At 49.4% G+C, this 21,716-nt stretch overlaps 1 protein-coding gene across 1 annotated transcript; it reads left to right on the top strand.

The window, feature by feature from the left end:
- Positions 1 to 15,640: 15,640 nt before the first annotated feature.
- POU3F3 (POU class 3 homeobox 3) lies at positions 15,641 to 21,504 on the top strand. Its single transcript, XM_088667591.1, has one exon. The coding sequence runs from the start codon at positions 17,048 to 17,050 to the stop codon at positions 18,407 to 18,409; it is 1,362 nt and encodes a 453-aa protein (XP_088523717.1). The 5' UTR covers positions 15,641 to 17,047; the 3' UTR covers positions 18,410 to 21,504.
- Positions 21,505 to 21,716: the final 212 nt, after the last annotated feature.

Genomic DNA, 21,716 nt, shown 5'->3' with positions numbered 1-21,716 from the left:
CACTGGAATCAATGGCCAAATTCAGATTGCCTTCTGGCTGTCATCGTTCTGGATTTAACCTTTATGCCATTTTGCGAGAAGCTCCTGCTGTGATCACTTTGCTTCTATAAGGAGCATTAAACTTAAAAATAATAATAATAATTGCAAATCCACTTTTTTAAACCTCATAACCCAGATCCACATTTTGCTGTGAAATACATTAACAAAAATGTGTTCTCTTCCTTTGTGGTTGTTGCAACCTATGAGAGCATATTAAGCAATGGGTTGTATTGAGGCCACTACTTACTGATGAATTTGAGTTAATTGGTTTATAGCCGTGATGTACAAAAAAAATGTGCTGCAGTATAAATATATTACATATAGGGAGAGGGGAAATATTGGATATTACACATAATAAGGTGTATATATTTAGGTAATGCCATCCCTTTCCACATAAGTTGAATTATAAAATACATTATATAATATTTGTTACATTATGGATAGTAGAAGAATGGATTAGAGTGTTGTGTTTGTGTTCACTGACTCCTCCAAATTCTTTTCCTTCTAGTGAAGTGTAAAATAAAATTAAGCATCACCATCCAACACAGATTTGGACATGCTTTTGGCTTAAGCACCCAAATTCTGTGCTGGATTCTTGCCAGTTTTCACTGCTTCTAATTTTGTGTCATTCTCACTACATTTGACTTTCAAAGGTTTGTGGGGTTTTATTAAAAAATAAATAAAAATCAAGACTGTGATACTAAGCCACTCAACTTGGAAATAAATTTCATTTCAATCAATGGGACCTACTCCCCAGTCAAAGTGTTAAGATCAAGGCATCAAGATATGGTTCTATATATCTTTTTAAAAATATGGCAGAATGTTGGATCAAACTGATTGAATTACAGATAAGAAAAAGGTAGCTAAAGTGCAGGGGGTGAAGTTCTGATTAATTTTAAATATAATACATTTGATATATTAATATTACCCATGATTTATTCACTGTTTTCCATGTGTCATTTCAAGTTAGTTGCACTTCATATTTCAAAGGGAAAATATGGGTTTTTTCCCCCTCAGTACAACTGTTCTGTTAATTCATTTTGTAATACTGTATCTGTGTGGTTCAAGCAAACGGATCTGCACTAAATTACTTATGCCAGAATCATGCTGAATGTATCAGGATATGCAAGTTTACATTATTTTCTTATGCATTTTTTTCTTCCCACCTATGTTATCTAGCCTAATTGGGAGATCTGCTTATTTATTTATTTTACATGGGTATATGTTTTTTAAGCCTTCTGTAAGTTAACAGCTCCATTTAAATTAGTCATAAATATGAGAATGCTAGCCTCATTCACACTTATCTTACTACCGTAAATAAGCACCTTGTTCAATTCATTATTAAATTTCTACTACCGCTCCTTAGTGACTGTGTGATTGCCTCAAAAATATAGCTGAAAAAACTCAGTGAGATGTTTCATATATCCTTGGTTAGCCAGATAAGATCATTTTTTTTCTTGATGCCTGAAGGTAAATTACTTCAATATAATTTCTAAATAAATGAGTAAGCACTAACTCGAAGGTCAGACCCTGCTAGGATATATATACAGCCAAACATAATGCAAATATGGCTAGCCTTAAGTGGAAAATGTGTCTTAAAAGGTTGAAAAGTTATGTTAACCAGTGAACAAGTGCCAGCAACTTTATGATAATTACCACCTGCCAAATTATTTGCTAATATATACTAGAAAAAAATACATATCTAAGCACTGAATAAATTTATAATTAGACTACGTATGGGGAAATTGCAAATGCATTTTTAAAAGTATTTTCCCTCAAAGGTGGCATGCAAATAGAATTACAAAGCTGTGATCTGTTTCAATGCAGAACTACTGTATATTTGCTGTGTAACAGGTAAGTCTTTGTCTATTCTTCCCTGTATTTTGGATTTTAAAACAAAATAATACACATTATATATACTTATCTGGAAGCAACTCACAAATTATTTTCATGATTGAAATAAATCATAGATTTATTGATAGGTGACAGTAAATGCAATATTTCCAGATATGAGCTATAAAATGTTCTCCACATAAGTGACCATATCTACCAAGTCTTCAAATGCCACAATTTTAAAATGCAGATATATAGATAGATATAAAAAAAACTCTAGCATATCAACACAAAAATCAAATGTCTCCTTTTCCATTTAGTGTTTTTATGTCATTAAAACCTCACAAGCAAAGCAAATGTACAACAAGACAGAATAAATTGGGGGAAGGGAGGGTTGTTGGTTTTTTTTAAAAAAAAAACTTACTGAGCACACAGGAAATGAAGGATTTTCTTCTACAATGATACCAACCTTCTAGGTAGTTCCTGGGTTAACAGATCAGCCCCTCTCAAGGAGAAACTAGTGAAGTCTCCTTTGATATATACTGTATATAGTGAGAGAGAGAGAGAGAAATAGATGCCTGCAGTTGGGGATCGGGAGGAGGATGGCTGGGAGGCTGGGGGAGGGGGGAGTGCAGTCAAACTTGGGTACCAAATTTTAGGGAAGGGCTGATTTTTTAAATGATGCGGGGTGGGGGTGGGAGGAGATGGAGATGGAGAGGGGAATTGTCGGGATAATAGGAGCGCTTCCCACTCGCCTACCTCTCCCGGTCCATCTCCATCACCATCTTCACACGCGCACGCACACACGCGCGCACACACGCCCCTCTTCCGCCACTTATCCGCGCGCATCCTCTGCTCTAAAAGAGAGGCGCCAGGTGCCAGGGAGCGGGGAGCGAGGGGGACGGGGACACTAAGGCCAGTTCTTCTTAATGATCCGTCATCAGCCGCGGTGACTCGCGCGCGACGGCGACAGCGGCAAGCCCAGTCCCGGGGCTGCGCGCCTCGCACCTCTGCGCTTGGAGAACCGCCCAGCCTAGCCGACGGCCGGGGCAGAGGTGGCGGCAGGCAGAAGAGAGCGGCGAGAGCGGCGGCAGGATTCATCGGCTGAGGCTGGAGCGAAGGGGCTGCGGAGCGGCGGCAAGCAGGCGGGCTAGTTGGTCCAATGGTCCGGCTGGATAGCGAGCGGAGAGAAGGCGGGAAGGGGAACAGCAGGCTCTGCGTGTGTGTGTGTGTGTGTGTGTGTGTGTGTGTTCATTCTTTCCCCCTTCCTTCTTTGGTTCCCCTCACCCTCCCTCAGGTAAAACGGAGACTCCCCTCCCCCACCCTGAGACCCCGGTCTTTCCGGGGGGGGAAGTACCACCACCCCCCTCGACCCTGAGGAAACCAAGCTCGACGGCGGCAGCGGCGGCTGGGGGGGGGTGTGGAGGGAGGGCAAGGGAAGGGAAGGGAAGGAGGCGTCCGAGGCAGCGCGCGGGCGTGTGGTGGTGGTGGGGTGTGTGGCGGAGAGGGAAGGTGGCGGAGAATTGAACTCTGGAAAGTAAACCAGCCCAAATGGGAGACTCAGGTTGGCCAATTGGTTGCGTCGTCGCTTTGGGCGGGAGGTGCGGGGTTGGGGGGGGAGAGAGAGCGAGGGAAAGATGCGTTGGCAACATCGCGTGTGGGAATGTGGGGGGGCGGGAGGAGGGGGCTCCTCGCCTTTCCTGAGGAGGTGGGGTGGGGGTGGGGGGAGGCTACCTGGCACGCCAGTTTTCCCTCAGCGAGGTGTTTAGCTTGACTGGACTGGCGCTGTCTGTCGGGGGAAAGCTTATCTTCCAGCTTGCTTGCCTGCCTGCCTGCCTGCCTGCCTGCCTTGCTCTCCCGCCCGCTCGCTCGCTGCTGCCTCTCTTTCGCTCTCGCAGCCCAGAAGCCTCCAGCAAGGGTCAGGCAGAGCCCAGGAAAGCAATTAAAGGCGCATCTGCCGCTCTTGTTTGCCTTTCCGTCGTCCGAGGAGGTCCGGCTACTGCCAGCTCCCTGAGGGATGGACGGCTTCCCTCCCAGGAGAGACGGGGGTGGAGAGACAGAGAGAGAAAGCGGAGATTAAATCCAAAAGATTAAAGTGAAAGTCTGCCTTTCCTTCCCCCTCCCAACACACACACACACACACACGAGAGAGACACGGGTTTTTCATTTCTTTATTGTTTAAAGAGTTTCCAGCGAGAAGACTCCACAGCTCTCCACACTCACAGCCCGCCTCTCCTCAGCCCGCGCTCCCCCCTCTAATGTCTCCTTTCGCGTTCGCAGAGGACTAGTCTCTTGGCGCCCGCCGTCATTCCCCTCATCCACCTTCTGGCAACTTCGCCGCGAATAAACGCCAGCGGCGACGCGTCGGTCTGGGGCTGGCTAGCCTCGCTCTCGGCCACAGGACACCGAAAGAAGGCGGAGGGGAAGAAAAAAAATTAAAAAGAGGAAGGGGCCCGGCCTTTTCGCCGCCGCCGCCATTGCCCCCTTCCACAGTGGCACCGGTGGGAAACTTCGACTGAATAACAGCTGGGGAGAAGGGAAGCCTCACAGAGAAGGCTGAGGGGATGTTATTTCCCGCCGCTTTGGAAGTGGGAGCTCCGAGACGTGGAGACTAATTGGCCCCTGACAGCAGCTCTTCTATAGAGAGGCTCTGTGGAAAGGAAGGTGGCCTGTGGCAGCAGCGCGCGGGTGGGTATCTGTCTGCGCAGGTACCTTTAAAAGATTTGTGGGCCTCGAAGAAAAAAATAAATAGCAGAGAAGAAAAGGAAGGCAGGAGGAGCAGATTACTTTAAGCGTTCAGTTTGTCGGCGATCCAATTTTATTAGGATTTACTCTAATTTGCGCCGCGCATCCCTGGGGAAATAATGCCTTGATTAATGTAATCCTGGGCTGGGATCCCTCCACAAATGCCCTTCTCCCAGGAGAAGCCTCCTGTTTGACAAACAAAAAACAGAGCAGCAACTCTTGCAATCTGCACTCACCTTTAGGAGCTGGGCGGGGATTGCGGGCCGGGGGGTGGGTGGATTGGGCGGGAGGGAAAACATAGCTGCCAAGTTTTCCCTTTTCTCGCGAGGAAGCCTATTCAGCATAAGGGAAAATCCCTTTAAAAAAGGGATAACTTGGCAGCTATGAGGGAAAAGAGAAAAGTCGCCTCTTCAGACGCGGTGGCAACATTTTTAGGAGGAGGGGGGGACCGCAATCCTGGCCTCCTGTTTGTGCGCACACCCGTCAGCGCGCCCAGGCGGCAGCCCCAAGAATTGTGAAGAATTGTGCAACCCCAGAACAGCTCTCTTCTTCTTCTTCTTCTTCTTCTTCTTCTTCTTCTTCTTCTTTCTTCCTTCTCCTCCCCCCTCTACCCCCAACCACACACATATCCCCTCCCTTAACTCTATCGATGTCCCTTTTGCCCCCCCCCCTTCACATCATTGGCTGGTAGCGTAGGTAGGTGTCCCCAGCACCACCACAAGCACAGCAGGTCTCTCAGCAAAACGATCTCAGCTCTCCTGGTCCAGAAATCAGCTACGGCCAATAATAGTTCCTACCCTGCTGCCAGAAGCAGCAGTCTGCGACGGAATAGCCTTCCCGGCAGCCTGCTCCACTGGCAGCAGGGTGGGTGGATGGAACAAAACCGGAGGTTGGGGGGGGGGGGCTTCAGGTAAGCCGAGGAACCCGTTCCAGTTCCTCCTGTTACAACACACAGAAACGGGCACAGGTCCACTGGGGCTCCCTCAACTTTCAAGAACAACCTCGGCTACTGCCTCCTACACTCGCCAAGTCTTGGTGCAGGCCTGTCGCCACAAATCGGCCTGAGGAAAACTTTGTGCTTTTGTTTTCTGAGGGAAAGAAAATCTTTCTGAGGCTGCCTTCCATTCGCTTCTTCACAGAAGCCAAGCGTCAGTTCGGGGTTTTGAAATCTACCCTCTCCCTCCTTAAAAAATAAAAAGGTGGGGGACAGAGAAAAAGGCCATTGGGGCCCAACCCATCCCGCCTTGAAAAGGCTATTCTGGCGAGCTGGGCGAAGCAGCGCGCAGTTGGCGTTCATGGCGCCGTGACAATGCCTGAGGAAGACGAGCTCCCCTCACAAAAGGAGGTCTCTCTCTCTCTCTCTCTCTCTCTCTCTCTCTCTCTCTCTCTCTCTCTCTCTCTCTCTCTCTCTCTCTCTCTCTCTCTCTGTGTGTGTGTGTGTGTGTGTGTGTGTGTGTGTGTGTGTGTGTAGAGTTGCCATCTTGTTCAAAACAACTCCAGGAGAGTGTGGGGAGAACGAGGCTGAAGAGAGAGGACTCCATCGACTCCACCAAGTGGTCTCACATTGTCCTCCTCATCCAAACGGGCCTTTCCCGCCGATTTGGCCCCTGCCCCGCCGCTCTGCTCGCAGCGCTTCCGCGGCTGCGCCATCGCACTGCCCGCTGCCTCCTCTTCTCGAGGCCGCTGGGCCATTTCAGCGCGGGTCTGGAGGGGAAAGTGGTGGCCATGCGGCGAAGAAGAAGAATCTGGCCTGGTGCGGGGGGGGGGGGCGGGAGAGGAACGGGGAGAGGCGGCAGTGGCTGCTAGCCAGAGAAAGACCACAGTCCTGCGCCTCTCTGCAGAGAGGCAGAAGTTATAAGCAATTCCCACTGATTCATCTTAGCACGGGGGTGGGGAGGTGGAATAGATTCGCACCAATAGAAACCATATTCAACTGCAAAAATATTTTAAAGAGAGAGCGCGCACCACGGTAAAGCCCTGCCATCTTCAGGAGGGTGGTTGTTGCCTACTCTGAGTAAAAGCGGGATTGGCTAGCCATTCTTAAATCAGAAGTTCAGAAAGCCACCTCAGGTTCCTTCCCTTCTCCCCAGCTAGTTAACTACAGAATAACGTTTTTCTTCCTGGCCAAACTTGAGAAGGGCAGGAATCCGCCAGAGAGGAAGAAACTATTCTTTGATCCTAACTTTTTGTTGTTGTTCCATAGGTCTTATTGGAGTTCACCAAATATGGTGGCTAGTTCTGCCGCTCTTTTTCCCTAGCAGCGTTTATATTACCCATTTCCTACCCATAGCTGTCAAGTTCCCCCCCTTTTTAAGGGATATTCCCTTATGCCGAATAGGATTCCTCGGGAGAAAAGGGTAAACTTGACAGCTATGTTCCTACCCCTTCTCGAACTGTATGTACATATATATATGCATTTGAAGGGGAGAGGTTAGGCTGAGAGGGCTGAGAATCGCAGCTTTGTCCTGCTTTCGACTGGGGTGGCGGCGGCAATGGAAAGAGCCCACCACCACCTACCCATCTCCTCCCCACCCCAGCAGCAAAAGCTACATCTCCTCTCGCCTTCCCGGAAGGCGAGCAGGCGGCCTGAGCGCCTTCCTGTGAAATTCCAAAAAGAGCAGCCTTTTTAGCTTGACCTACTGCAGTCTGCACCGAGATTTTCAGACAATAGGCAAGTTCAAATGTCAAATTAAAAAGAAAAGAAAAAGAAGATCTAATAATAATAAGCGGGGCTGCCTAACTCATCGCTGCCTCTTTTCCAATGTGCCACACACAACAACAACAAAAAGATACAGCATTTCATAAGCCCCAAACTGCCATCGTTCTGCGCCTTGAAACAAAACAAAACAAAAAATCTGCAACTCACCCCACTATGTAATGCATATTAATGTTGTTTTTTCCTTTAAAAAAAAAGTGGGGGAAGCCTATTGAGGTGGCAGCTCCGCAGCTCACAATGGTCTCCAGCCTCTAAGAATACAGGGTTGCAATTTCGCTGCTCTCCCTCCCCACCCACCCCCCACGCCCAGCCCGGCCCGGCTCGTTTTAAAGAGACTGATACTTTCAGCCTCTCTTGTATCACGTTCCTACCTGGGCGATTAGAAACGCCCCACAACCACCTTCCTTCCGTGGGAGTGAGGTGTGGGGAGCTCCCTCGCCCTATGGATTTTTATTTTCATTATTTCATTTCTTCGGAAGCGTCGAAGGGTTCATTTCCATCTCGGGCCAGGCGAGCGCGCGCGCCCGCCCGCATTCAGCCCGTTTCAAAAGCCAAGAGTAGGCGATATTGTTCCATCCATTCTCCGGCTAACTTTTCCATTCCGCCCGGCACGTTTGAGGTGGCGGCTTCATCACCCCACCCCCACCCCCTTGCTCGCCTCTTCTCTTTCCCCCACTCCCGTTTGGACAATCGCATTGCGTAATGGCAAGGAGCAAGCATCCTCAAAAAGGTGCCTTTTCTTCTCCTCGAGCCACATTCGTGGCCTGCTCAGCTCCTGCCTTCCTCCTTCTAATTTATTACACGACCCGAAAGGCTTTTGTTGGACGCAAAACAATAAACAAAGCTCAGCCTGGGGCTCTCACAATGAGATGTATGGATAAAAAGAGCAGGCCTGTCCCACTGTTGTTTTCTTATGGTGCCTGACACTCTTTCAACGTAACAGGGATGTATTTTTTCTCTCTCTCTCCGGCACACACACACCCTTGCCCCAACTCTCTCACCCACCCCTTTACCTTGCCCCAACTCTCTCACCCACCCCTTTACTTCCCCCAGATTAGCAACTCTCATCCTCCTCCTAGTACTAGACCACTAACACAGCCATCATCGACCAGCCCGGCTACGAAGATCTATGAACTGTAAAGTTGGGGAGTAGCATCCAAAAGGCCCAGTCTAGGAAGCCTAAGTGGAGACAGGCGCAACTTGACCGTCACCAGCATTCACTCCGAAAGAAAATACTTATTTTAAAAAAATAATAATCATTTGAGCACTAAGAAGGAACTTGGCTCTCCGCGGCTACTGGACACCTTATGGTCCTTGCATTTATGGCTGCAATCCTAACGTGTTTGCACAGAAGTAAGTCCTGTTGAATTTCAATGGGCCTGACTCCCGGGTAGGTGGGGTTACGATTGCACCCTAAGTGGATGAATCCTCAGGACGGCAAATATCTGCTAACAATTTGACAATGTCTCCTCCTGTATTTATGTTGTAAATAAGTTTTACAACCGGGTAAAATAATAAATACATCATTTGTAGCATTGGTATTTTCTTATCTTGATTTTTATAGGCTCTCTCCCCCACTCTTTGTGTGCATGTGTGTTCGGCACATACATAAGTCACTCCTGCCAAATTGACTTGTTGCTGTGGGTTGTTGGGGTTTTCTTTTTTTCCCCATCCAGGAGGTTCTGTTTGCTTTTACCCTCTTTTGATGTAGGCGGCCAGGAATAAGGCTGAAGGGTTATGGGTTCCTCCCCGCCACATATACATGAGAAAGTTTCACTCGAAGGCGGGGGGGGGGGAGGAAGGAGAAAAGACAGATCAAGAACTAAGCTGGGACAGGATGGAAGGAGGGGAATGGAGTGGGGGGAGGAAAGGCCAATGTTTTCCAGATACCAGATATTAAAAACTGCTGCTCCGATCCAAAATCGCGTGTTCAGGCACTCATCAGCTGAATAATTAACAGCGATAAATGAAATATGATGTGGTAATGATGCTGGCGTTTTGTGAAGAAAATTGCGTTCAGGGAAACACACCACAATAGTCTGGGGTATTGTCGTCGCTTCCCCTGCCAGATCCATCAGTGTGGAAACTTGTGTAAGCGACCCGAAGCGCAACTAACAAGCCTATCCAAGAGTTTTGAAATTCGACTTGGTCGCCTTCAGCCGGGGGAAAGGGGTGGTGCCCCATTAAGGAAAGCAGAGCAATGTCTTGCGTTCTTTCCTCCCTAACCCCCCCCAAAAAAAAGAAAGAGAGTGGTATGCAAACAGTACTTCTGAAACACCCTTTCATATATCCACACAGCAATTCCTGTTTCTGTTCTCTTAAGGAACCGGATGGAAGATTTGCAGCGCAATCCTGTAGTCGGAAGTGAGTCCCACTGAGTCCAATGGGGCTCACGCCCAGGGGAATGCGTGCAGGATCTTTAGCCTTAGCCGAGGCCAAGATTTAGAGAGAGAGTTCGTGGTACCCCTCTCCTATCAGGAACGCGGTGGCCCTACCAAGTGTTGCAGGTGTCGAAAGACAGCCTATAAGAAAGTTAACAGGAAACAAAAGTCACGGAGAGACGGCCGAGGGTCTCAGCAGCCCTTGCCCAAGAGCCGTTTTCTCCAACAACCTGCCCTCGCTCAAGCCACTGGAAGTGGGGGAACGGGCAGAAGGAACCAAGAACCGAACAACACGTTGACCTTCCAAGCTCCGAGTTTTTATAGGGGAGTATCTGAACCCCACTGGGATGGTGCAAGCCATGTGCTCTCCTAGCGAGAAGGGCCCTTCTGTGGGTTTTGCATCTACTGCTCATCTTAGCAGTGCTGCTTTCCTCTCTATCCTCAGGGACAAAGGAGTAGCCTAGGAAAACTCTGGGCGCCTGATTCATTTGGGGGAATACTTCTCCAGGTACAGAATAGCAAATAAATGTTACAATGTGTTGAATAAAGCCCCTTCGATGCCATCTCCAGGTGGCCTTAAACTTCCTTGGTCTGGTGCAACCCTGCAGCACATCTCTTTCCACCAAATATGCCCGCTTCTTCTTCATTCTTTTACTTCTTAATGTTGAACTGGCTCCTTTTATTTGGGTGAAACTGAGCTCTTGGTTAGCAGCGTGCTCCAAATCACCACCTTATACCCAGCGACTGATGACTCGCTGAAAAGTTTCCCACAAGTTTCCCATTACTGCTGGGTTTCTGGGTTTCCCATTGCTGGGGGTTATGACAGCTTTATATAAATGCTAGGTTTGGGTTATTTCATTTTTTAAAAAAAGAAACAACAACAAAAACCCTGCATATTACTCTTTTTCTCCAGCCTCCTTCCCCCTCTTGCTGTCGGAGGGCAGGAATACGAACGCCCTTGATGCTTGAGATTACGCACAAACACGGACGTATATATATCTATCTCAGAAGCTGGGGTACGCGGCCCTACCCTTTCCGCAGCTTTTAACAACTTTTTGCTAGAGCTCAACTGCTGCTCAGCAAAAGTGTCTTCGACTTTCCCCCGCTCTAGAGCCGCGTCAGTGCGCCCCCTGCTGACCGGCATCGGCCCTCTCTCTCTCTCTCTCTCTCTCTCTCTCTCTCTCTCTCTCTCTCTCTCTCTCTCTGTTCGAGCACTTCGAAAGTTTTATTTTGTTCAGCAAACCGTATCTTATAAAATTAACGACAACCAATAAAATTAGCGTATATGTTACGACTGTAAAAGTCCAAAACAAAATAAAGTTAGTTTTAGTTGAAGCTAGGGGGGAGGAGGGGGGGAGAGCTCCGCTTTTTGGCTTCTCTTCTCTTTGGCTGGACCGAGGCCCTTTTATCTAAAGCCCAGTGCACAAACATATAGCTTAATGTGACTAGTGTTCTTCCTTTATTTCTTTCTCTATGGCAACCAATATGTTCCGCTCAGAAATGTTCCCCCATCAAGGAAACAAATGATCTTGAGCGAGCAGCTTTACTCGGCATCTGTTCCAACGGAGCACACAGAGTTAACCCCAGTCAAAAGGGAAGCTGAGCGCGTCAACAAGAAGGGGGAAATGAGCGGTCCTTCTCCACCCCCATCTGAAACCGACACCTCCCCACTTCGACGAGAGCCCTCTCGCCGATTTGCTATCGGCTGTTGCGCTATTAATAATAATAATAGCAATAACAGTAGTAATAAGAGTCAGAAAAAAATCCGAGTCAGGGCTTGTGTTGAGAAGGGGGCTATCTGGAGATAACAAGGCTTGGGGAAAAGAAACAAGATTTAAGAAGGGGGCGATACATGAATTCCCGTAGAAAAGAAAAGAAAAAAATGGGGAAAGGCAGCCCCGAATTGGATTTATAGAAAACCGAGTGAAGTTCTCTAGGACACCCAGAGCCAGCCATCTCCAACACCACCAACACCCCCATTTCAACACCAACAACAAAAACAGCACTTAAAAAAAAACAAATATGTGGCACAAGAAAAAGAGTTTTTCTAGGTAGTTAGATGGAATTCAGCCTAGGGAAGAAATGCGAAAAAGGGCCTGGGTTGTGGGGTGTTGTTTTTTCCCCAGGGAGGCCGGGCGGGGTGAGGGGTGGGGGTGTCGCCTGTATCAGGGGCAAAGAGACAGTGTGAATCCTGCTTCCTTCTAATGCTCCGGCCCCAGCCTCCTTAGAGAATAAAATGAAGGGATGTCCTGGTTAGTTTTGATTGATTATACTCTTTCCGATGGACTTTCACTACAGAGCTGTAGATGTTGTGCTTAACCGCCTGTTCCCTAGTTACAACATTAACCCTCTCGGCGCATCACCGGCTGCCGGCCTCCTCCTCCTCCTCCTCTTCCTCCCCCAACCCCAGTTTTATTTCCCTCTGGGTCACAGCAGGTGCCTAAGGGGGTCTCTCTCTGCCTTGCCTTGACCCCTTGGGCGCAGAACACCACCACCACCACCAACAACAACAACAACAACGCTCCAAGTCATACAGTATTCCAATCTCCCCCCCCCAAGAGTGCGCCCTCCCCCCAAAAAAGTACAGCAGTAGCTAGCAGAGAGGGTTGGCTTCAGTTAATGTTCCACTAAGGTGTCTAAGAGGAGAGTATCTGTCTTTGAAACAAAAACAAATTGTGGCGAGGAGGGAGTTTTGTTCCATCCAGGGAGTTTTCAGAGGTTCCCAGTCTTGCACCAAACACAAGCGCACCCAGGCGCGCTTTCAGAAGACATTTATGGAAAAGGAGCGGGGGAAGAGAGAGAGAGAAAGAGAGAAAACAAGTGAAAAAGAGGGAGGAAAAGAGAAACGCAAACTTACCAAAAGGAGCCCCGAGACTTGGAGGATTTGTATTTAAAGTGCTTGGGAGTGTTTTTGGCTATGAGATTAGTAGAGGAGGAGAAAATTCGTGTTCTCAACTGCAGCGAAAAGATCCCGGGTAAGATTCTCCTTCGCACTGATTCCACTAAGCCCAGCTCTCCACTAGTCTATTATTTTCACCAAAATATATGAAAATTTATGCAAATGAAAATCAGCACTAACTGTTCTCTCCTTGTTATACTTTGGATTTCCACCCCCCCTCCCCCAGACAAAGCAATCACACTCTACAGGGAAAGGGGACTGGGGGTGGGGAATGAATTGTTGAGGGATGAAGATTAACTTTGAATTTTAAATAAATAAATAACGCACACCAAAAAAATCCCTCCAAACCAAGAAGATAGTTTGTTTAATGGGTAAACAATATTTTGGGGGGATTTCCCCCCAAAAAAACTTATTATTTATTATTATTATTATTGTCGTCGTCGTTGTTATTGTTTTTATTACTATTATTATTGAAGTGGGTCTGCAGAGGAGCTATCACGTTTCATCGGGCCACCTGAGACGGCTTTTGAAAGCGTGTACTGTGAAATTCATAGCAGTAATTTAGACAAAATCCTCACTGTATATTAATGAAAGACGGCCCCATGGCACTGTTCCTATCCTCCCCATTCAGTGTAAACAAAACCACGAGACTCAGTCGGTTTTTTGAGCCTGATCCAAGCAAAATCGGCTGGAAAAGAAAACATGGGGTTCTGGCACGGACTATTCAAACCGACTGCACCTGGAGATCTCCGATTTATTCAATGAAATCTGTGTTAGATCCCTTCATCTGTATGTGTATATCTAAAAGGCGGAAACGTCTGGGAGACACAGGGGAACACAAAGGAGAAGAATTCTGGATGTTTAGGCTTTCAGTTACCAGAGCTCTTCAGATCTGTATACTTCACCTTAATGGTTTTTCTAAACCTACCTAAGATGGTATCTTTTACTGTACAAGCAGGAGCTGGACCGAGTCCTAAATAAATGCTAGCAGCCTCCAGCTAATCTGCCCATCACGCCAGCTCCGCATACCTTCCTCGCTAGTGGGGATATGTATGCAGTTCGTGCTGTACACTGAAATTCACCTAAGCTAGGTTCTTCTGTGGTGAAATTATGAACAGGAGGGAGGGACGGGGGGCGTTGTGTTGCACATCTTAATGTAAACACGCCGGTGCATATTTTCACGGGGGGGGGTGGAGAAGAGAGAGAGAGAGAAAGAAAGCGAGACCGACCCACGCGCGCACAGCTTATACACTCACAAATGTGGAAGGGGGTCCACGCTCTGAGTGCCTGGCCACAGACTGTGTATGTGTGTGCGCGCGCACAGCACACAAGCACAACAGCACACAAACACACAACCGTCATTAGCCAAGATGCGTTCCTTGAATGTCCGAATGGTGTTATTTCACTGGAATTCCCCGAGGAGTGTTCAATTTGCCCTTGTTTGGGTTGCCACTTTCTCTTTTTTTCTTGGTTCACTGAGGTTGCCTCTGTGCAGCGTTTCCGCTTGGTCGCATCGTTCTCCCTCTCTCTCTCCCTCCTCCCTCCCTCCTTCCCTCCCTCCCTTTCTCGCTCTCTCTTCCGCCCACCTTAACTCTTTCGGCTGGACTAGCAATAATACAATGTTTCATAGAGTCAAGTCTATATCCTACAAAATGCTACCGGCGTCGGTGTTATTTTTACACACACACACACACACACACACACACACACACACACACACCATGGTTTCATTTATATAGTGATAGGGAATAGAGCCATTTGGGGAGGCATTGCGTTGTTTGAAATGAACTACCCCCCCAAAATTTGAAAATGCACCGTGGGATTAACGTAATTTAAAATAGATACATGGTTAAAAGAAGCTTTCTGGGTATTATTGAAAGGTAAGGCCTCCTTTTGCTTGGAGAGGCCTCGGGGCGCTGTGTGCATCCCTACTCCCTCAGTTGGGGGATGGAGAGAGAGAGAGATGACGAGCATTATACTTTCCATAAGATGCGGAATAACCGAGGCGGTAAAACAAAGAAGTGTGTGGCCGGTTGCCTGCAACGAGGAGGAGGAGGAGAGCCGGCCGCCTGAGCCTCTCTGTCCGATGCAGGCTTTTCAGTGGGAACTGCCATGGCTTAAGGAGGGCTGCTGGCGATTGCACCTTTGTGCCTCTGGGAAGCGGGGGGGGGAGCAGATGCAGAAACAGGCACATGAAACAGGGGAGAAAGGGGAGGGGGGACTTTGGAAGATACCAGGGAGAGCGCTCCGGGTTTGTTGTTTCTTTCTTCCTTTCTTTAGATTGGGGGCTTTGTGAATGCAGGCAGGCCCTGTGTGCCACGGCTGGTTGCAGATAATACGGCTTAAGCGCGCCCATAAGAGGAATCATATGCATGCAAGTAAAATAAGTACAGTGTTAGATAGTGGGTTTTCCTCTCTCTCCCCCCAACACACACACACACACACTCCTTTCTTCCCTTCTCCCTCTTTCTCGCATTGCTCCCCCCTCCTTTCTCCCGCCTCCCTCTTCTCAGCTCAATGCCGGGAGAACTCAGATTTATTCACTGGGCTCTAAGAGTTAAGATGTTGTGAGTAGGAAGGAGAGAGAGAGAGAGAGAGAGAGAGAGAGAGAGAGAGAGAGAGAGAGAGAGAGAGAGAGAGAGAGAGAGAGAGAGAGACCAAAGGAGCGGTGGTGATGGGAGAAGAGAAGGGGGGCAGGGCAGTTTTCCAAGCCTCCACGACACTTTGCCTAAATTAAAAAGCAACCAATCGGAACGGCCGGAAGGGGGGCCTCGCGTCCTGAGCCAGTCATCGCGGGCCTGCCAATCACTCAGCGGGTAGCCAATCAGCGGGGGCCCTCGCGCTCGACTTCCTTGTATTTGGGAAAGTGTGGTGGTGCGCGCGCTCTCGGCGGAGGGTAAACATTCGACAGTCCCCGCTCTGTGAGGGAGGGACAGAGAGAGAGCTGTCAGAGGGAGAGAAAGAGAAGGAGAGGAGGAGGAGGAAGGGGGGAGGAGGAGGAAGGGGGGGAGAAAGAGGAGGAGGAGGAGGCGGCAGCAGCAGCAGCAGCGAGGAAAGAGCAGAGCAGAGCAGAGCGGCTTGTACTCCAGCACCAGCAGAAGAGCACGCTTCACGAGCCTGGCAGCCAACTTCCCCCGCGGAGTTCGCGGCTGAAGGATACCATCTCTGCGCGCCCATCCTCACTCGGCTCCCCTGCGCCGAGGCGCTTCCTCCTCCTCCCCGAAACGACCGCTGGATCTTCGTCACCCTCGTCATCCCTTTCGAATTACAGAGTTCTCTGCGATTTTAAACTTTTCTTGGAGAGAGGAGAGAGAGAGAGAGAGAAGGGTGACCAAAGAGATATTGTCGAACTTGCTTTCTTTTATCATGTGAGGAGGAGGAGGACGACGACGACTGGGGCAACAACCCACACCCACCAAGCCATCCCTTCCCCAAAGAGAAAAAGCGGGGGGAAAGAGAAGGGAAAGGAACCGACATGTCTTCTCCAGATTCTCGCAAGAAGGTGGCCCGAGCAGAACTCTTGTTTCCAAGGGACCCGGGCGCGTCGGCCGGGCGTCAACTCTGAGGCGATGCGTCGCCCGCAGCTCCGTCGCCTCGTCCGCCGCCGCCTTCGCCAGCATCGCCAGAAGTTTTCTTAGGACATAAACAAAACTTGCGCGAGAGAGAGAGAGAGGAGAGAGGGGGGACGAAAGCTAGAGAAAGAGAGAGGAAGAAACAGAAGCACCGCGAAAGAGAGAGACCGAGAGACAGTGTGTGCGAGGGGACGTGCGTGAGGGGCGAAAGAAAGAAGCCCACACGCACTCATTCACCCCATACAAAGCCTTACAGGAGGGGGAGAAGGGGGAGAAGAGAAACTTTCTCTGTGAGTGGAAAGAAAACAGCAGCGGCGGCAGCAGCAACAACAACCCAGAAACTGTGAGGGGAGAAAATATGCTCCTGAGGGAGTGAAGGAGGGAAGCCAAAAGGGGAGTTGTTGTTGCCGACCTCGCTCCCTCCCTCCCCTCGGCGGTTCCCGCTCTTTCCCACCCCCCCTTCCTCCCTCCTTCTACCACTATCTAGAGAGAGAGGTTCGGTAATGTCTTTCTCGCCGCTGAGGCAACCCCGAACAGGTGAATCGCAATAAGGGGCCGGCGAAGGAGGAGAAGGAGAAGAAGCGGCCGCGCGCGTGTGTGTCTGTCTGCGTGTGGCGAGTGTTTCCCCTCAGAGGAGCCGCGAGCCCAGGAGGATCGGCGGCGGCGGTGGCGCGCGCGCCCGCGCGCAAGGAGCCCGCCTCGGGACCGGCCGGCCGGCGGGCCGGGCAGGCTGAAGAGAGCAGAGGAAACAGTCGAGCCGGGCGGGATTCTGGTGGCGCGCTACTGGGCTGCGGCGGCGGCAGCGGCGGCGGCGGCGGCTTGTGGCGAGCGCAGTGGAGGGGGCGACAGGAAAGCGGCGGCGATGGCTACGGCAACGTCTAACCCTTACCTGGCCACCAACAGCATCCTGTCGGCGGGCTCCATCGTGCACTCGGACGGCGGCGGCATGCAGCCGGGCAGCGTGGCCGTCACGTCGGTGTCGGGCGGCGGCTACCGCGGGGACCCTTCATCCGTCAAGATGGTCCAGAGCGACTTCATGCAGGGCGCCATGGCGGCCAGCAACGGCGGCCACATGCTGAGCCACGCGCACCAGTGGGTCACCGCGCTGCCCCACGCCGCCGCCGCAGCAGCAGCTGCCGCCGCCGCCGCCGTGGAAGCCGGCTCTCCCTGGGCCAGCAGCCCGGTCGGCATGACGGGGAGCCCGCAGCAGCAGCAGCAACAGCAACAGCAGCAACAGCAGCAGCAGCAGCAACAGCAGCAACAGCCCGACGTGAAGGGAGGCGGCGGCGGGCGGGACGACCTGCATTCGGGCGCGGCGCTGCACCACCGGCCGCCGCACCTGGGCCCGCCGCACCAGGGCCACTGGGGCGCCGGCGCGCACCTGCCCTCCATGGCCAGCCAGCAGCAGCAGCAGCCTCTGCTGTACTCGCAGCCCGGCGGCTTCACTGTCAACGGCATGCTGAGCCCTCCGCCGGGCAGCCAGAGCCTGGTGCACCCGGGCTTGGTGCGGGGGGACACGCCCGAGCTGGGGGAGCACCCCGGGCATCACCATCACCACCATCACCACCCGCACTCGCACCCGCACCACGGGGGAGGCGGCGGGGGAGGCGGAGGCGGGGGAGGCGGAGGCGGCCTGAACAGCCACGACCCGCACTCGGACGAGGACACGCCGACCTCGGACGACCTGGAGCAGTTCGCCAAGCAGTTCAAGCAGCGGCGGATCAAGCTGGGCTTCACGCAGGCCGACGTGGGCTTGGCGCTGGGCACCCTGTACGGCAACGTGTTCTCGCAGACCACCATCTGCCGCTTCGAGGCTCTGCAGCTGAGCTTCAAGAACATGTGCAAGCTGAAACCTTTGTTGAACAAGTGGCTCGAGGAAGCCGACTCGTCCACGGGCAGCCCCACCAGCATCGACAAGATCGCGGCTCAGGGCCGCAAGAGGAAGAAGCGGACCTCCATCGAGGTGAGTGTCAAGGGGGCCTTGGAGAGCCACTTCTTGAAATGCCCCAAGCCCTCGGCGCAGGAGATTACGAACCTAGCGGACAGCCTGCAGCTGGAGAAGGAGGTGGTCAGGGTTTGGTTTTGCAACCGCAGGCAGAAAGAGAAGCGCATGACCCCCCCGGGGATCCAGCAGCAGACGCCCGACGACGTCTACTCGCAGGTCGGCAACGTGAACTCCGATACGCCGCCGCCACACCACGGACTCCAGGCGAGCGTGCAGTGAGGGTGGTGGTGGTGGTGGGGAGGTGGAGGGGGAACGGACAACAAAAACAAAAAAAGACAGTCGCCATCATCACCATCAACGACAGCAACGCCACAAATTTAAGGAAAAAGTGAGAAAGGGATTCTTAGGGAGAAGACAGAGGGGCAGGCAGGCAGGCAGGCAGGCAGAGGGAGAGGTGAGCAAAGGGGGGGGGAGAAGGGGGAGGGGAGGGGGAGAAGGAAGACGAAGACGCACACAAGGACACCAACACGCACCTACAGCCCAGACCCAGGCTCCCTGGCTTGTTTTATTTTAAACACACATATATGGAACACTTAGCCTTGTTCATTCCAGAGAGATAGTTGGAGATCCTTCCTTGCTATGGCGAGAAAGGGAGCGTTGTGGAGACCCAAACACACGCGCGCGCATACACAAACACACACACAGACACACCACAAACCCGGATGTTGTTCCTTTCTGTAGCGACCCTACAACACCAGATCTAAATTATGCCCTGTTGTTATCGTTGTGCAGCGATCGTACAGCACCCAGCTTCTTCTGCGCTCTCATTTCTCTCTCTCTCTCTCTCTCTCTCTCTCTCTCTCTCTCTCTCTCTCTCTCTCTCTCTCTCTCTCTCTCTCTCTCTCTCTCTCTCTCTCTCTCTCTCTCTCCTCCTTCGTCCTTCCCCGAGCCTCACCCCCCCCCCCGCACCCGTCACGAGCCCCTTTAAAAGGACTCTCCAGCGAGGTTCACCGAAACTTTTCTCTCTATTTCAGCCCCCCCTCCACACACACACACATACACTTTTTAAATAAAATACGTTAAACGAAAATGTCAAAGAGGGTAGGCCCCAAGCAGGAGAAACAAAAACAATGCTAGGATATGTTCTTTGAGTTCCAGAGCTATTGGGAGGGGGGTGGTCATTTGTTTGTTTGTTTGTTTGCCCAAACTACATTAATTTGGTGCAGGGAAGGAGTCTATTTTCGAAGGAGAAGCATTATTTTGAAAACAAAAACAAAAGAGAGAAAACGGTAGCTTTTTTTCTAGGTTTAGGGAAAGGAGAGGAGGGAAATAACGCAAGCAGCACTAAATGAAAAGCCAAGCAGACTGGATAGGGGGAAAAAAACAAATTTATATATTATAATCTAGAGAAAGAGAGCGAACGAGAGAAAGAAGGGAGGTGGGGGGGGGGAGAAAGAAAGAAACGCCCGCAAATAGAAGGATGACCCTGAAAAGAAAGAGGGTGGAGGGAGGGGCTCCTACCGGGAGGGTGGGGAGAAGCAAAGCGAGGTTGTTGGTCCTTAAAACTTGGAGCTCCGTAGAAGGATTTTGCATGAATTATGGGAAACAGCGACATAAAGGGAATAATTCAGGGCTGTTCCTGATGGCTGCCAATCATCCTGGAAGATTAATTTTAAAAAGTTCACTGCTAATATTTTTTTTATTAATATTTTTTATTTCTGGACTAATTCAGATAAAGGGATTTAAAAGGAACTGGGCATCTGCAGCTGCACTTATCTGAACTTCTCTCTCCTAAATCCGTTGCCAACTTGATTGAATGGGTGCTGTGGAAGTGATTATATAACACTGCCATTTCCTCGCAGTGTTTTTGGTAGGTTTTAATAAACAGACTTTTCAACAAACAAACAAAAAGAAAAAAAGAGAAAAAAAGACAGCAATAGAGAAATGTTTAGATCCGTTGTTGATCTAAAAAAAATTTGCTTTATATTTTCATTAAATGACTTCTTTTAATATTTTATTCAGAATACCTATGAACTGCTGCAAAACGGTAATTTATTTTTTCCCCAGATCTTGTATTACGTGTTTTTTTCAGACGAGCACAAATTTAAAAAAATGAAATGAAAAAAAATACGGACAGCTATTAGGTAATAAGGGTATCTTTTGATGTGATAATTTGATTGTAATTTAATTTGAGTAGTGATTCCGTAAGAGCTGATTGAGAAAATAAATTTGTTAGAATGAAATAGTCTTTGTCTGATGCATACGAAATTGTGTCGAGTTAAGTTTTCTTAAGAAATACTGAAAACCTTCCAAATGAGAGACTCAACGATAGAACCAACCTGCGTTTTGTATAGTCTGTTTGTGGTGTGTTTTTTTAACATGGAAAGGAGGAGAAACCCTCCTCCTCCCCCCATTTACTATTGGCCAGGTTAGCTTTTTTTAGAAGTAGGTCAACTCCTTATAAATGCATATATAGTTCCACGGTATTTTTAGATCAATGTATTGAGAGTGTGTAATGGGATTATAAACCAAGACTTTAGAACAGAAGGCTATTGTCTGACTCCTCATTTAAGTTGCAACTCTAGCTCAGTAGATATCCCCTATCAGGTGATATAAGCGATCATCTGCAACAGTTTAACTCCCCCGTCCCTTTTCCAAAATATAATGCATAGGATGCTTTTTTTTAAAAAAAAAAGACTTCAGGTTATTTGGAAACATTCTATGTGTGTAACTTTTTATTTAATTTAAACGCTATAATTTAAGAAAAGGTACTTCTAAATGTGTGTGTTGGTGTGTGTACAGAAAGAGAAGGTAGTCCTCACAAGTTTTAGCCAGGGTTCTGATAGTTTGCCATTGTTGTGTTGTTGCTTTAGGCATGCGTGCAGGATGTGGAATGGGCGCAGGTGTTAAGTGCTTGCCCTCAACTCTATACAGCAGCCATACCAGTTTAATAAACGTGAGCGTTGGTGAAGTTAAGGATATCAGTAGCTGCACTACTGAGAAGTAGGTTACCATAACTGTTTGCTATTGTTATAGCCATTGACGTATACAGAGCAGAGGAGTCTGGAGAGTTTTGAAAGTTGAAACTCACCTTTGGAAACCTCCATTTGGGTTGTGGTACCCAGATAAGATAGCTAGCCCCACGGCGCGCACTGTGTAGAAACAGAAAAATATGGGCTGGGAGGTTGAAGCTGATGAAGTAGAGCATAAGGTTTCAATAGAACATTAGCTCCTTTCCTTTCACTTGATGTGTGGTATGATGATAATAATGGTTTAGAACCAGGAAATAATATTAACTCCTTTTCAATAAGTCTCAATTTTAGGCCAGTCAAAGCCAGCTAAATAGTCGAGTCCTAAAATGCATTGTTTTTAATCCAAATTAAACCACAAGCATGTTGATAGACAACAAAGAGGGGGCTGGAGACAGTTTTTGAGGAGTGTGGGAAGCTAGTGCAGAATTTTACCTCTTTTAGGTGGTCCAGGGGAAGGGAGCACCGAAAAGGGGGGGGGGGGGAGAGAACTAGGCTCCAACAATTTCATTGCACGCTAGGGAAATAAGAAAAAATAGGCTTCCCAGTAGGGAGGC

The sequence above is a fragment of the Zootoca vivipara genome, chromosome 4 (assembly GCF_965207765.1).
Source record: "Zootoca vivipara chromosome 4, rZooViv2.hap1.1, whole genome shotgun sequence".
In the NCBI taxonomy this organism is placed as follows: Eukaryota; Metazoa; Chordata; class Lepidosauria; order Squamata; family Lacertidae; genus Zootoca; species Zootoca vivipara.
This window is presented reverse-complemented; position numbering and strand designations above follow the sequence as displayed.

Coding starts and splice junctions, on each gene's coding strand:
- POU3F3 (XM_088667591.1), top strand. CDS start 17,048: ATGGCTACGGCAACGTCTAACCCTTACCTGGCCACCAACAGCATCCTG.